At 43.2% G+C, this 14,985-nt stretch overlaps 1 protein-coding gene across 2 annotated transcripts; it reads left to right on the top strand.

Moving 5' to 3' along the window:
• Nucleotides 1–1,701: 1,701 nt before the first annotated feature.
• Nucleotides 1,702–9,663, top strand: rrp36 (ribosomal RNA processing 36). 2 transcript variants are annotated; one of them, XM_083984487.1, is made up of 9 exons: nucleotides 1,702–1,796; nucleotides 3,320–3,741; nucleotides 4,698–4,830; nucleotides 5,022–5,088; nucleotides 6,333–6,437; nucleotides 6,551–6,628; nucleotides 7,817–7,934; nucleotides 8,067–8,205; nucleotides 9,485–9,663. In XM_083984487.1, the coding sequence occupies exons 2-9, from the start codon at nucleotides 3,327–3,329 to the stop codon at nucleotides 9,486–9,488; spliced, it is 1,059 nt and encodes a 352-aa protein (XP_083840613.1). In that variant the 5' UTR covers nucleotides 1,702–1,796; nucleotides 3,320–3,326; the 3' UTR covers nucleotides 9,489–9,663. The 2 variants fall into 2 exon arrangements, with proteins under 2 accessions (XP_083840613.1, XP_083840612.1); XM_083984486.1 differs by having other exon boundaries at nucleotides 1,707–1,802; nucleotides 3,317–3,741.
• Nucleotides 9,664–14,985: the final 5,322 nt, after the last annotated feature.

Genomic DNA, 14,985 nt, shown 5'->3' with positions numbered 1-14,985 from the left:
ATGTTTTGTGTTCATGAACACGAGACATGATCTATAGCCTATATATAATTTTACGACCTTGGGTTCATCCTTCGAACGAGGCTAAACATCAGCTTAAGGCTCTGTGAACAACAAAAAACACATTGGTGCATCTCACAAGGGTCACTCATGTCTCATCTGTTACTAAACACTTTCCTTCAGTTCCAAGAGAGACAGAAGAACATAAAACATGATGTTAAAGCAAAAAGTCCAGGTGGATAATAAACTACAAAACCATTAGAGTTTCCCAGTTTACGACCAATAAAGTAAATCAGTCTATCAATCTATCTTTCTTTCTAAAACTCACACTCCCGTGTCCTTGACGATGGTAAACATCAGGTCAAGGCCCATGTTGGGTCGGACCGGGTGGAGAACTCTATAGTCGCTCCAGAGACAGGAGCAGCTGCTGCCTGGAGGCGGAGCTCTGAGCTCTGATTGGCTCGTTACCAGCAGGAAAGAAAACTGGTTCTTTGGAGGAAACAGAGTTGGACCAGTTAAGAACTGGTACCAGAACCAGGTTATTTTTGCTGGAAAAGAGTTTTTGACTGGTACTGGTGCCAGACCTGGTGCTGGTGCCGGTCCTGGTGCTGCTGCTGGTGAAACAGAGGCTGGTCCTGGTCCTGGTACTGGTCCTGGTGAACTACTGACTAGTACTGATACTAGATCTATCTACCAGAAGCTTTGACTTGTAGTACTGGTCCTGGTCGTGGGACTGAAATTGGTACTGGTGTTAGTTCTGCTGCTAGTGCTGGTTCTGGTTCTGGTTCTGGTTCTGGTTCTGGTACCCACTTAGGTAATGGTACTGGTTTAGTACCAGTTCTGGTGTTCTGGTACTTACTTCTGGTACTGAGTTTAGTACCAGAAGTACATGGTTCTGGTTCTGGTTCTGGTGTTACTTCTGGTACTGGGTTTGGTACCGGTACTTGTTCTGGTACCAGTACTGGTTCTGGTGTCGTTTTGGGTACTAGTTCTGGTACTGATTCAGATTCTGGTGCTAGTTTTGGTACCGGTACTAGTGCTGGTTCTTCTGCAGGGAACTGGTTCTGCTACAACTGGTGTTGGTCCTGGTGCTGGTACTAATACTAGTCCAGTTAGAGATTATACTGGTCCTGATGATAATATAGACAACAATGTGGAAATTAGGCTATAAAAACCATACAGTCTATGATAAAAACATGTAATAAAAAAAGAATAGTTAGCTGATAGATTTTTGATTTGTAGCCTCTAGCCTATTGTTGGCTGTAAACCGGTTAATTATAATGGCATTTCATCTGATCTAAGTGTTTTATTATTTGAATAAAGGAGCAGGTGTTATAATAAATTGTCTTCATCCTGCTCCTTTCCAATCCCAGGGCTGGAATGAACAAATAAAATGAAATAAAATGAAATGAAATGAAATGCCAGTCCCGCAGAGGGCAGCACTGCGCAAGTCAGGCTGTGCCCTAAAGGGAAGTCAAGTTTTACTACAAAATAAAACAAAAGGGGGAAAAATATCTACTGTATATGTATGTATGATGGATATATCCTGATCTGCCCTGTGGCATTAATGAGTATTATGTCTGGATATAGTTTAAAACTCCGGGGAGACACGGTGGCTCTATTTTGTTTTTGTTGATCAGATTCGACTAAAACTATCGAGCGACGCTTTTATTTTGAAACAGGAAGTGACGTCAGTGATCCCTCCCTGGCTGCAGCCATGGAAACACGTGGATGACGGGGAGCTGAGCTGAAACAAACAGGACTTTGAGAGGAAGAAACAACCTTAAAACCAGCAGCAGGTGTGTGTCTGTGTGTGTTTGGACCTTTTTTATTCAACCCGAACCGAGCCCGCGGCGGTGACGTCACGTAGCCGCTTGTTACCGTGGTAACGAAGCAGCTTTTAGGACGTTACCGAGACCAACAGCAGCAACAACACACCAGAGTGCGGAGGAAATCTGCCGCTTTCAGACTTATTAGTTTAGTTTTTTTTTGGCGAAAACATGAACATTTAGAGTCCTGATATAAAACCGAACAAATCTCTGTCTTCATTCGGCTTTTGTTTTGGATTAATTGTTGACAGAAACGTGTTTATTTATTGACAGGCGTTAACAAGATGGCGCCGCTCATGCTAAAACGTAAACAACGTCAGTTAGTTAGGACTAGTAGTTAAGGAATAAACACCGTAAAATAACCCGTGTCGTCACCAGATACATCCCGAATCAGAGTTTATAATCTTGTCAATATCTGAGATTCACAACAAGAAGCGCTGGTTTGTATTTAAATGTGTAAATAACCCAGGAGTCATAAAAATGCTGCTAATTTACACTGAGTTTGGTTTAATTTATTAGTGCCACTAAGCTAAAGTATAACTTAAAGGGTAATTACCGTTTTTTAAAATCTGGACCTTATTTCTAGCATAAAACACGATAATGTACTCACCCAGATAACTTTGGTGTCATTACAAGTGGTTGTGATGAAATGAGCTCCAGCAGAGCCGCGTATATCCGTATAATGTGAGTCTACAGGGCAGCAGAATGCAGCCTCTAAATAACACATTATCTGCAGAGAAACTCGTTCATTTCACCAATATTTAGTTCTGATAGGCTAGTGCTATTCCCCTCTGAGTCCGGGGTTAGGTGTTATCAACATCCGGGGTCTGTAGGTTGACCTACTGACCCCTGACCTGGATGATGTCATCTCTGAGCGCCGTGCGGTGCAGCTTGTTGCTACCGCTAATGCTACGGTTAGTAACTGTGTGTTTCCGACTTGTCAGAACAAAATGAGCAGCTGGATGAAGTTCAGCTTCCACAGGCTTCCTCTCCTCAATCTGGACTCACTAAAGCTCCGGCTAGTTGAGATAAAAATGGACCCGAATGCCGAAGCAGAATGATTATTATCAGAATGAGCCGCGCGGCGCTCAGAGATGACATCATCCAGGTTTGACACTCCCAGGCTCAGATACGACCCCCTCCAAAAAAACACACAAAAAAAAAATTGCGTATATGGGATCATGGGAAAACATAAAAAATGTAGAATAAACGTTCATAAATGTTTGTTAAGTATGGTGAGTATGGAAGTTAAGACCTGTCCAGACACACGGGTTTGACTTTACGTGTTATTTGACGCCACCAAACTGTGGATTTGTAGGAATATTCGCCGCCGTTATTTGTGTTACATGACCGCAGCCAGATTCACCATCCATAGCTGCTAATTGCTAAAAAAAAAAAAAACTTTAAAAAATAATGACATTTATTAATTTCCCACGGTGTGAGGTTGGTTGTAATTAACGTGTCTGTACCTGAACTTTGTCATTTGTCAGAAGAACCAGGATGAAGGTGAAGGAGAAGCAGCGGAGGGAGGAGGAAGAGGAGGAGAAGGAGGGCAAGTCGAAGAAGACGAAGGCGATGGACAGCAGCGACGAAGACGACTCTGACGTGGAGAGAAACTTCGCTCTGTTCACAAAGAGAGGAGGAGGAGGAGGAGGAGAGGAGGAAGAGGAGGAGGATGAAGGGTCTGATGATGAAGAAGAAGAAGAAGAAGAAGAAGAAGAAGAAGAAGAAAAAGAAAAAGAGTTAGAGGAGAAAGAGGAGGAAGAGGGTGATGATGATGATGATGATGAGGAGGAGGAGGAGGAGGAGGAGGAGGATGACGATGACGATGACGATGACGATGACGATGATGAAGACCCAGAGGTTGTTGCCGGCGGCAGCGGTGAGATCCAGACGAGGGACGACATAAAGAAAGGTGAGTTCACTCTCGTCGTCTCTGATTGGTCGAACGGAGCAACAGGAAACAGGAAGTGATCTGAATCTGTGAGGTGGCCACGCCCCCTCATCTACATATCACTGACGGAGAAATAAAAGAAGCAAACGTACGTGGAAATAAGGACATAAAAATGATAATAACAAATAAATATTCGAACTCTGGCTGCAACTAACAATTATTTTCATTATTGATTAATCTGTCGGTTATTTTAAATGATTAATCGATCAGTTGTTTGGTCGGTAAATGTCTTGTTTTGTCCACAAACTAAAGAGAGACTCAGTTTATTGTCATAAAGTAACAAAGAAACCAGAAATATTCACATTTAAGAAGCTGAATCAGAGAATTTGGACTTTTTTTCTTTAAAAAAAAAACGCTCAAATTGATTATTAGATTATCAGAATAGTTGACGATTAATTTAATAATCGATTATTGTTCGATTAATTGATTAATTGTTTCAGCTCTAATTGGAATTACAAAATAAAAGCCCCTGGAAAAAGATAGAAATGTATTTATTGATTGATTTATACACATATAGTTATATTTACACATATTTACACTAATCTATGTGTTTTATAGCTGTAATTATGTGTTTGATATTGATTAAAATTAAAATTGTAAAGTAAAAGTTATAGAATATGCATCATTTTAGATTTTAGATTATTGGTTGACAGTTCATCTCGCCCAATTTTACTTCATTGCACTATACATCCTGTTTTTTTGGTTGTGTATTACTGTCTACTTGTTGTTTTTGTTTTTTAGTAGTATCATATTAATTGTCTCTCATTTACTGTCATTGTCTAACCGGTTTCTATTTGGATACGTTCTATTCTTGCGCTCATTTTTATGTAAATAAATAAATGAATTATCCTTCCACATCCTTCCATATACATTATTAGAGCTCATAATAATGTGGTGATGTTTGTCCTGTGGCCCAGAACTGTCCAACATGTCGTTTGAGGACGTGATGAAGCTGCAGAACAAAGTGGGAACCAAAGTTTACAACGAAGTCGCCTACGGCAACAAGAGCCGGCGGCCGAAGGCGAGCAAGAAACGACTCAACAAGAACAGGTGAGTAACCACGACGACGACCACGAAGCTTCCTGCTCCTCCGTCGTCTGAGCTCCTTTTAACTGTGTGTGTGTGTGTGTGTGTGTGTGTGTGTGTGTGTGTGTGTGTGTGTGTGTGTGTGTGTGTGTGTGTGTGTGTGTGTGTGTGTGTGTGTGTGTGTGTGTGTGTGTGTGTGTGTGTTATTGTTTCAGACCGACGGAGATCTCGGCGAAGCGTCCGGCCCCGTTCCTCCGTCAGGTCGTCGCCGTCAAGAAACCGGTGAGTGGAGTGAAACTTCTGTTTTTTAGTGGGCGGAGTTAAACTTAAAGGAATAGTTCACCAAAAAATGAAATTCAGTCATTAGTGACTCACCCTCATGCTGATGATGAATACTCCGGAGTAGTTTTTTATTCCTCAAATGGCGCTTTTCCACGACACAGTCGCGGCTCGGCTCGGTAAAGGTGCTTTTCTCTTTTTTCAATCCTCTCGTCAGCTCCAAACTCACTCGTCTGCACCTCGATTACAGACCACAGCGTCACAGCATCATTTGACTTGGGTGAAGGAATAACAACACATCTCGATACAGATCGGTAGTCGCTGTTGCCGCTCTGTTTTTTTAAATTTCCAGGTTTGATTCTCATGTCCAGGGCAGAGGAGGTACTAAGATAGAACCTGGTACCAGGTACTAGGGCTAGTGGAAAAGCAAAGAAAGCGAGCCGTGCCGCGCTAGTGGAAAAGCGCCAAAAGTGCATCTGGAGACCCGGGAGGCCGGTTCCTAGTCCAACCAAAACTTTCTACATGAGAGTAATAGGGCCCGACACAAAAACGTCCATAAAACTACACAACAACCATTTAATATTCCTCCACACTGCTCGTCCACTGCAATCCAAGTGTCCTGAAGGGAGATAGTCCAGAGTTTACTGGAAACGACATCATTTAGGACATTTTTTACAGCCTAAACAGTCCTGTATTGAACTCTGACGTTCACACACCCCAAGCTAATTCAATACAGGACTGTTTAGGCTGTAAAAATGTCCTAAATGACGTTGTTTCCAGTAAATGATTGTAGCGATTGTTTTCTCCCCCCGGGATGACGACGAAGGTTGGCCGGCTGACCAGCTCTGCTCAGTCCGGACTTCATTAGGCTGTAAAAATGTCCTAAATGAGGCAGTTTCCAGTAAACTCTGGACTATCTCCCTTCAGGACACTTGGATTGCAGTGGACGAGCAGTGTGGAGGAATATTAAATGGTTGTTGTGTAGTTTTATGGACGTTTTTGTGTCAGGCCTTATTGACTCTCATATAAAGTTTTGGTTGGACTAGGAACCGGCCTCCCGGGTCTCCAGATGCACTTTGAGGAATAAAAAACTACTCCAGAGTATTCATCATCAGCATGAGGGGGAGTCAATGATGACTGGATTTCATTGTTTGGTGAACTATTCCTTTAAATGACAGACGTTGTTATCATTGTTGTGGTTGTTGTGGTTTGTATGATGATGGTTGTTGTTGTTGTCATGGCTACAGACGTCTCGGGACCCTCGGTTCGACGACCTGTCTGGAGAATACAAGCCAGAGATCTTCGAGAAGACGTATAAATTTATCAACGACATCAAACAGAAGGAGAGAGAGGTGATGATGTCATCTGTTTGTTTGTTTGTTTGTTTACCTGTTTGTTTACTTGTGGAACGTCGGCTGACACCTGTTTGTTTGTTTGTTTGTTTGTCTGTTTGTCTGGTGTGCAGATAGTCCAGAAGAAGCTGAAGAAGATGAAGAAGGACGGACAGAAGAAGGAGAAGCTGCAGTTCCTGCTCAAGAGGATGGTGAGTACTGCCTGTACTTTTGTGCTACCAGGTCTGCATGAACCTCCATGGGCTTTGATTTTAGTTCTCAGCGGACCGGCCCGGCCCAACCAGCCAAGTCAAATACAGGGGATGCTGTCGGAACTAGGGCTGACCCGATTATCATATTTTGATAATCGAAGCTTCGCGGACATAAAATCGATTTTAATCGAAGCTTCGACGGCCGGGCGGGGGGGTGCGCGATCGTAACGTCTGACGGGGGGGGGGGGGGACACTGCATATCTCAGGTTCAGGTTCAGGTTACTTTATTGATACCCAAGGGTAAACTGGTTTTGCAGTCGAGAGTTAAACAAGCAACAGAAAACGAACAATCAATTCAGAAACAGGACATTTAAAAAGAACACATACACATAAAACAAGAGACAGCTTCGGCTCGACAGAAAGTGCTGCAGTTCGTGAAATAAATATAAGAAGTAAAAAACATGAGGCTAAAAAAAAAAAAAAAAAAAATCAGGCAAGCCAAGTCGCCTACTCATTGTAATGTAACAAGTGCCGAAGAGAAGGTGTCAAAAAGGAAGGAAAAAAAAACAATCGATCACGGACTTTATGATCGATTACCATGGCACCGAACGAAGCTTTGATTTTTTTTGGGTTAGCCCTAGTTGGAATGCAAGTGTTAAAGGGATAGTTCACTCAAAGTTCAAATTTCACTCATTATCTACTCCACACCCTCATGTGGACTAAGGGCTGGGAGAAGTTTCAGAGTCCTCCGTGGCTTCTCTGAGTTACAGGGGGGCTCCGTGCAGCACTGCATGTCCATATGACGGTTGAGAACGGAGCTCACTTTTCTTCGTCCAAAAAGACACACCAAAAAACATCCAAATACCTCCATACTGCTCGTCTGTAACGTCCCTCTTGTATTGAAGCCCCAACATGAGAAATTGTTCAGAAAAAAATTAAATAAGTTTATGTTTTCAGCTTGTTTGTAGCGGAAGCTCCCAGTGTTGCTCTGCAGGAATCTCGCGCGATTTGCATTGATGCCCAGTTCACGGCTCCGCATATCGCGCATGAAGGAAACAGGAAGTGTGACCTCTGACCTCCTTCTTCTTCCTTTCTTCTTCTCCTCTTTCTCCTTCCTCCTTCCTCCTCCTCCTCCTCCTCTTCTTCCTCCTCCTCCTCCTCTTCTTCCTCCTCCTCCTCCCCCTGCAGGAGAACCAGGAGCGCGCGAGGAAGAGCCAGGAGCAGCAGCGGGAGCGGGAGCTGCAGTTCAAGAGGCAGCAGCGGGAACTGGCCAATCAGGGCGCTCAACCCTTCTTCCTGAAGAAATGTAAGAGCCAATCAAACGTCTCGTCGTTTCTTGTTGTTTCTCGTTGTTTCCCCCCTATCGGCCAATCAGAGAGCTTGTTGTTGTCCCCTCACACCGCCTCTTCTTCCTCTTCTTGTTTCCTCTGGTCTGCAGCTGAGAAGAAGAAGCTGCAGCTGGCCGAGAAGTACGAGCAGCTGAAGAAGAGCGGGAAGCTGCAGAACTTCCTGAGCAAGAAGAGGAAGAGGAACGCCGGGAAGGACCGCCGGAAACTCCCACCGGCCCAGAAGGCAGCGTGAGTATGGCAAGCAGATTTAACATTTATTAAGAGCTAAGTTTGACTATCCGGAATTAATATTGTAGATATCAACAAAGTCTTTCTGACTAGTCAGTCTAACTACATTTTGAATAGTTGGATTTTTTATTCATTCTGTAATTCAGTTTTGCCTCATCAAAAAGAACATTTCAGATATCTGCAACTACGTTCTTCCTAGGACAAATGACGTCACTTTTGCCGTTCATGTGTATGGGGTTTGTCATTACAGATATCTATAATTCAGTTGCAGATATCCACTATGTGAATTACGGATATCTACAACTGAATTACGACTAGTACGAATTCCAGTTTGAGATATCTACAACGTCATTTCGCCTTTAGTCAAAACTTAAAGCAGAAGTAAGGGATATTTTTGTGTTAATATAAGTCTTAAATAGTTATATCTTCTGACAGCAATCACTTACATAGAGTGTTTGGACCCAAACACGGGTCTGTCAGTCACTCTGCTCTGAGCCGAGGAGAAAACTTTTCTTGTATACTACAAGTTTTATCCAATAAGGAGAGAGAACGGCATAAAGGGGCGGTCCTCTCTGTGTGTGCAGCCAAGGGACGCCGTGAATGTGGTGACGTAGGGACGAGGACCAATAGATCCATGACGAGGGCGGGGGCTGCTAACTCCGTCGGCTGACAAGAAGTTATGGTGCGTTCAAGGCAGCCCGTAACTCGTGTTTTTTCCGACCTGTGAAGTCGTACCAGTTCGATCTGGTACGAGTTCACAGGTCAGAAGTTACGAGTGGCCGTTATAGTGACTTTCACAGGTAAAACAGGTCGGAGAAACACGAGTGGGTTGCCTGGAACGCTACAAAGTCGTAAGTCGTGACTTGAAGCCATAACTTACGGTTTCAAAAGCCTGCCTGGAACGCAGCATTAGCCAAAACGACTGGATCGCTTACTTCTGCTTTAATTTAAGATATCTGAAAAGGGACATGTAGATATCTTTAATTGAGGTGAATTAAAGATATCTTGAACTGGAATTATGACTAGTCAGAATCAAATTGTAGATATCTCAAACTGGAATTAGTACTAGTCGTAATTCTGTTGCAGATATCCGCAATCGTACATATCTGTAATGACAAACCCCATACACATGAACGGCAAAAGTGACGTCATTTGTCCTAGGAAGAACGTAGTTGCAGATATCTGAAATGTTCTTTTCGACTCGGCAAAACTGAATTACAGATATCTACAACACATATCCAGTCTGGCTTTTAAATGTTAAAATGGCTTGTTGTCATAGGTGAGGCGTTCACTGACCCTGCTGACGGACGGACGGTGATGACACGTCTCCTCCTGCAGAGGGAGCTGCTGTTGCAGAAGACCACGACTCGACCTTTTACAGAGAAAGACTATGTTCTCTGTGGTGCGTTCAGGGACGCTCAGACATACGAGTGTTGGCGATGAACTGGTGAAATTCATCAGTTTATATATATAATCAGTGAGGAAAAAGGAAACGACGTGAATGTGCCGGAGAGTCCTTGAACGCACCGTGTACTGTGCATGTTTGTTTCTACAGAAGCAGCAGCTGTCAACCTGCTCCTTTAACGACTTTAAACGTGTTTTTTTTTCTTTTTGAAGTTGTTTTGTATAAAAACTGTTTCTAATCACAGCTGTACAGACGTTTAACAGCTTCTGCTCAGACACTGCTGGGTTATACAGATTGTTTTTAATAAAACTATATTTGTACATGTTTGTGTTTCTGTCCTCTTTATTCTTTTCCTTTCCTTCTTCTTCCTCCTCTGTTTTTCGTCTTCTTCTTTCTCTTTTTCTTATACTTTTCCTCTTCTTCCTCCTCCTTTTCTCCTTCTTCCTCTTCTTTTTCTCCTTCTTCTTCCTCCTCTTTTCCTCTTCTCCTTCTTTTTCTCCTTCTTCCTCTTCCTCTTTCAGCATTCACACTACACACAGAGTGCAGCTCATTAACAGACAACAGTCTTTGCAACTGTGGCATTATGGCGTTATATTTTGTTTCAATTCACATAAAATAGTCAAACTGCATTCAGCTATCATTAAATGATCTCACATTCATCAAAGTCCCAACCTCTGTTATCACATAAGTGTTGGCTTAGTCCACTGGTTAAGGTACTGGCTGTCCAACTCCAAGATTCCTGGTTCAAATCCCCCCTCAACAGTTTTTTTAGTGTTTCAGTTTCTTCGAACTTTAACTGATACCACTTGGTCTGGCATATTTTTAAATCTTGCATAATAATGCATATGCCCCCCCACCTTTCCTCTTTACCTCTTTCAATTTTTCAATTCATCATTTCTTGTCGTGCGCTGCCCATTAATGGACGTCACTGCTTACATATTTAAACAAAACATTTGACAGAACTTGTAATACAAAAAATATTTGTCTAATGTTTAATGTGAGTGATACCAGAGATGTTCACAAGTCTTTTTTTGCAAGTCCAAGTCAAGTCTCAAGTCTTTGGTCACGAGTCCAAGTCAAGTCTCAAGTCTTTGAGGGGTGAGACTTCATCAAGTCTCAAGTCTTTGGTCACGAGTCCAAGTCAAGTCTCAAGTCTTTGAGGGGTGAGACTTCATCAAGTCTCAAGTCTTTGAGGGGTGAGACTTCATCAAGTCTCAAGTCTTTGGTCACGAGTCCAAGTCAAGTCTCAAGTCTCTAAAAAATAAAAGTCTCCTGTCTCTTCTGGTTGTAATGACCCTTCTATCATCTGCTGCTATCCGGTCTACTAATGATACTGCACAGCTATATCTAAGAGATTCAAAGCATTTACTGTAGGTTATTATCACTCCTTTATCTATACAGTATTGATAAGTTGTTTATTATATGATCACTTTAGACAGGATATTGCAATGCAATATGAAGAAAACACACAATGAAAGCTTTCCTTTAAAGGAAACTGTATTCTGAGTCAAGAAATAATCAAGGCTGCTCTGCCCTCTGCACTGGCCTTTTCTCTCTTTTTTTTGCTTTGTTGAATTCAGAAAACCCAGATGAACAACATGGAAGATGATTTAGGCTGTTATAGGTCATAAGATCTGTATGGTACCTATAGTTCACATCTTTATGTGCAGCAAAACCTTTCTGGAACCGCATGTTTCTGAGAGAAGAACTGGTTGTTGTTATTATTTTTTTAATTAGCTCCGTCAACTCATGGGGGCGTGTCGACACGTGCAGACTTCCATACGAGCCTTCAGTCATATTTCACAGCAAAAACATAAATAAACAGGAGGATTTAGCCTACAGTAGCCTGATATGTGCCAGTTATGCAGCAGCTAGTCCCCGTGAAGGAAGGTCCGACAACAAACGGGCGTTGTACCTCACATGTAGGCTACGGACGGTGCCGCTATTAAAAAAAAGAAAAAAAAAGAAGCCGGTTCACAGTCACCTGTCACTCACCCGCAGCTGACTGCGCTGTCAGAGGAGCTCTGCTGCTCCTCTCTCTTTAGCCTGGTGTTTGGCTGCACTCTGTAGGAGTTCAATATGAAGATCTAACCTCCATCTGAATAACGTTACCGGCCATGTGGCGCTGCTCCGCTAGTGGTGTGTTAACGGCAAAAAAAAAACAAAAAAAAAAGATTGTCGGTCGTCCTGTCAGGAGGGAGGGACGAGCCAAAAAAATAATGATTGTTCACGAGTCTCAAAACACGAGTCCGAGTCGAGTCTGAAGTCTCTGTGGGTGCGACTTTTAAGTGCGACTCGAGTTCGAGTCGCAAACTCGAGTCCCCATCTCTGAGTGATACACTTGGGAAGTTTCATGGTGATTACCCTATTCACCTGTAGTGTCTCCCCATTTGGTTCTTTTACATTTAACTTAAATGTAAAAGAACCAAATCCACATCAATCTCAACATGCTACAACAACATGCCTTCTCAAAATATATTTGTTAAAATCGTGGCAGTCATTACTCATCTTTAGCACTTAAACATGACTCATGTGTCCATGTTCATCCAGCAGCAGGTGGCAGCACTGACCTCAGATTTACCCTGCAGTCAGTGGCAGTCAGTCTTAAAGGGATAGTTCACCCAAAATTCAAGTTTCAGAGTCCTCCGTGCCTTCTCTGAGTTACAGGGGGTCTCGGCGTAGCACTGCATGTCCATATAACGGTTGTGAATGTGAATGTCCAGAAAGACACACCAAAAAACATCCAAATACCTCCATGCTGCTGGTATGTAATGTCCGTCTTGTATTGAAGCCCCAACATGAGTAATTGTCCCGAAAAAAATTAAATAAGTCTATTTTTTGGTGTGCCCTTTTGGACGAAGAAAAGTGGTATCCATTCACAACCATTATATGGACATGCACTGCTACGCCGAGACCCCCTGTAACTCAGAGAAGGCACGGAGGACTCTGAAACTTCTCCCAGCCCTTAGTCCACATGAGGGTGAGTAGATAATGAGTGAAATCTGAAATTTGGGTGAACTATCCCTTTAAGAATAATTCACTGAGACAAGAAACAACCACACACACACACACACACACACACACACACACACACACACACTGTGACGTGTCTAAAAGTCAATTAGCAGTTCATCAGTGTGTAACGAGCTCAATGCTGTTTTCTCTGCTGTCTGACAGGTGGCACACACACACACACACACACACACACACACACACACACACACACACACACACAGATGAATAGATTAATAATGGACACGGTGGGGAGGGGGAGGGGGGGGCAGTGAAGGGGCAATAACAGAGGGTCTTATATTCATGAGCTAATACACTCCTTTCACACACACACACACTCCACTTTCTCTTTTGTTGCTGCTGCTATAAAAGTTATAAAAGACTCGTTAGTGTCGCAGCTTTAGACGGACGGTTGGTGTGTGTGTGTGTGTGTGTGTGTGTGTGTGTGTGGCGGGTAACAGGTGGTGACTGACTGAGCTTCTCATACACTTTCACTGTTTCGATAAAAACTGATTAAAATGACAATATAAAAGACACTAAACTCTGTCTTTTATCTGATTCTGATGGTTTTTCTCCTTTTTTTTAAAGGGATAGTTCAACATTTTGGTTCAACAAGTTGTTCTGTCACAGGGAGAATCTTCTTTTTCTTTTATGTTTTTATTTTATATATTCAGAACAGAAATTTCAAACTGTCAAAACGTCTGAATTAGTGTAAAGATTAAAGGGATAGTTCAACATTTTGTCAAATTGTCCCATTGCCATAATCCCTATAGTCATAGCAGTAGGTTCGTTACCTTCAATGGGCTCTATGCACAGCTCTACTACTTCCTGAATTTAAGGCAGCTCCTTTATTTCCTGTCTTACATTATTGGACAAACTGATTAATCCAGGTGTGTCTGACCATTGTTGTGAGGTCAGACACCTGGATTAATCAATTTGTCCAATAATGTAAGACAGGAAACAAAAGAGCAGCCTTAAAGGGATACGCCAACATTTGTTATTTATTTTTACGTGTCTTGCCCCACTCCCGAGTCCATGACCAGCAGATAGACACCATCCTTTCGACTGTGCGTGCAGTAACCATGGAGATACGGGCAGAGCTGGTGCACCGCTAATTAGCTTAGCTCAAACGCCGGACGTTTACTGGTAATGGTATCCTGCCTCCACCTAAAGTCATCAGAAACACTCTTCAGTTGAAACGTTTCCACTTTAGTCAATGTTGTGATGAACTCAGTTGATAAAAGTTCAGTTTTCTAAAATGTTTTATTGATTCATAAAAACCGAACTGAATCTTTGATAAAACAGTTTCATTTGAAGTTTGTCCATCGGGACTTCAGGATTTAATGAGTTATTAATGAAGAACTCAGTCTGATGAAGATTTAACACAGTCGGCAACTTCTTCTTACTCCTCCTCCTCCTCTTCTTTCTCTTCTTTCTCCTCCACTTCTTCCTCCTTTTCTTCTTCCTCCTCCTCATCTTCCTCCTTTTCTTCCTCCTCTTCCTCCTCTTCTTCCTCCTCCTCTCTTCTTCTTCTTCTTACTCCTCCTCTTCTTCTATATCTCCTCCTCCTCCTCCTCCTCTTCTTCTTCTTCCTTCTCCTCCTTTTCATCTCCTCCTCTTCCTCCTCCTCCTCCTCCTCCAGGTGAACGTCTTCCTCCACAGTTTCTTTCTCTCTTCGTAACGGACGCCTTCCTCCCTGGGTTCGAACCTCTTCTTCCTCCTCCTCCTCCTCCTCCTCTTCTTCCTCCTCCTCCTCATCAGGATTCATGGCGGCTTCGCTCCGGTCGTCCATTGTTCCCGTGCGTCGTCATGAATGGCCAATAAAAGGCCAATAAAAGGCTCTGATCCATCGCTCCACGGTGGATGATCGGAGCCGAAGAAAAGAACAAGGATCCTTCATGGCCTCCGTTCACCCCCCGTTGTGGAAACCATCTGTTGCCCTGTTCCCCCCCCAACACTGCCCCATTGCCCCATTGCCCCCCCCAACCACCACCGCCCTCTGAAAGGGATAATTGAGTGTGATAGAGAGCGGAGAATAGATCCCTCTGCTGCTGATTTGTATTCTTTTTTAGACAGAACCAGGGGTTTCACACCACATCTGCCCCCCATTCAGCCCCCCATTCAGCCCCATTCACCGTCCTCTCAATTAGCACACTCAATTAAGCCCTCATAATCCTTTTAAAGGCCTCGGCCCAACGCCACGGAGCAGCAGCACGGGCAACAAACGAGACTTTAGTGACTGTTTCCTTTAGAGGGCGAGGAGGGAACAAAGGCGGAGAGTTCCTTCAACACTTCATGAGAAGAAGCCGAGGGCTGAAAAGGCCGAGAGCTGCTGCAGCTGGACCCGAGCCCTGAGCCCGTTG

This window comes from Trachurus trachurus (assembly GCF_905171665.1).
Source record: "Trachurus trachurus genome assembly, chromosome: 1".
In the NCBI taxonomy this organism is placed as follows: domain Eukaryota; kingdom Metazoa; phylum Chordata; class Actinopteri; order Carangiformes; family Carangidae; genus Trachurus; species Trachurus trachurus.
The sequence above is the reverse complement of the archived record's forward strand: the minus strand, read 5'-3'. Positions and strand labels throughout refer to the sequence as shown.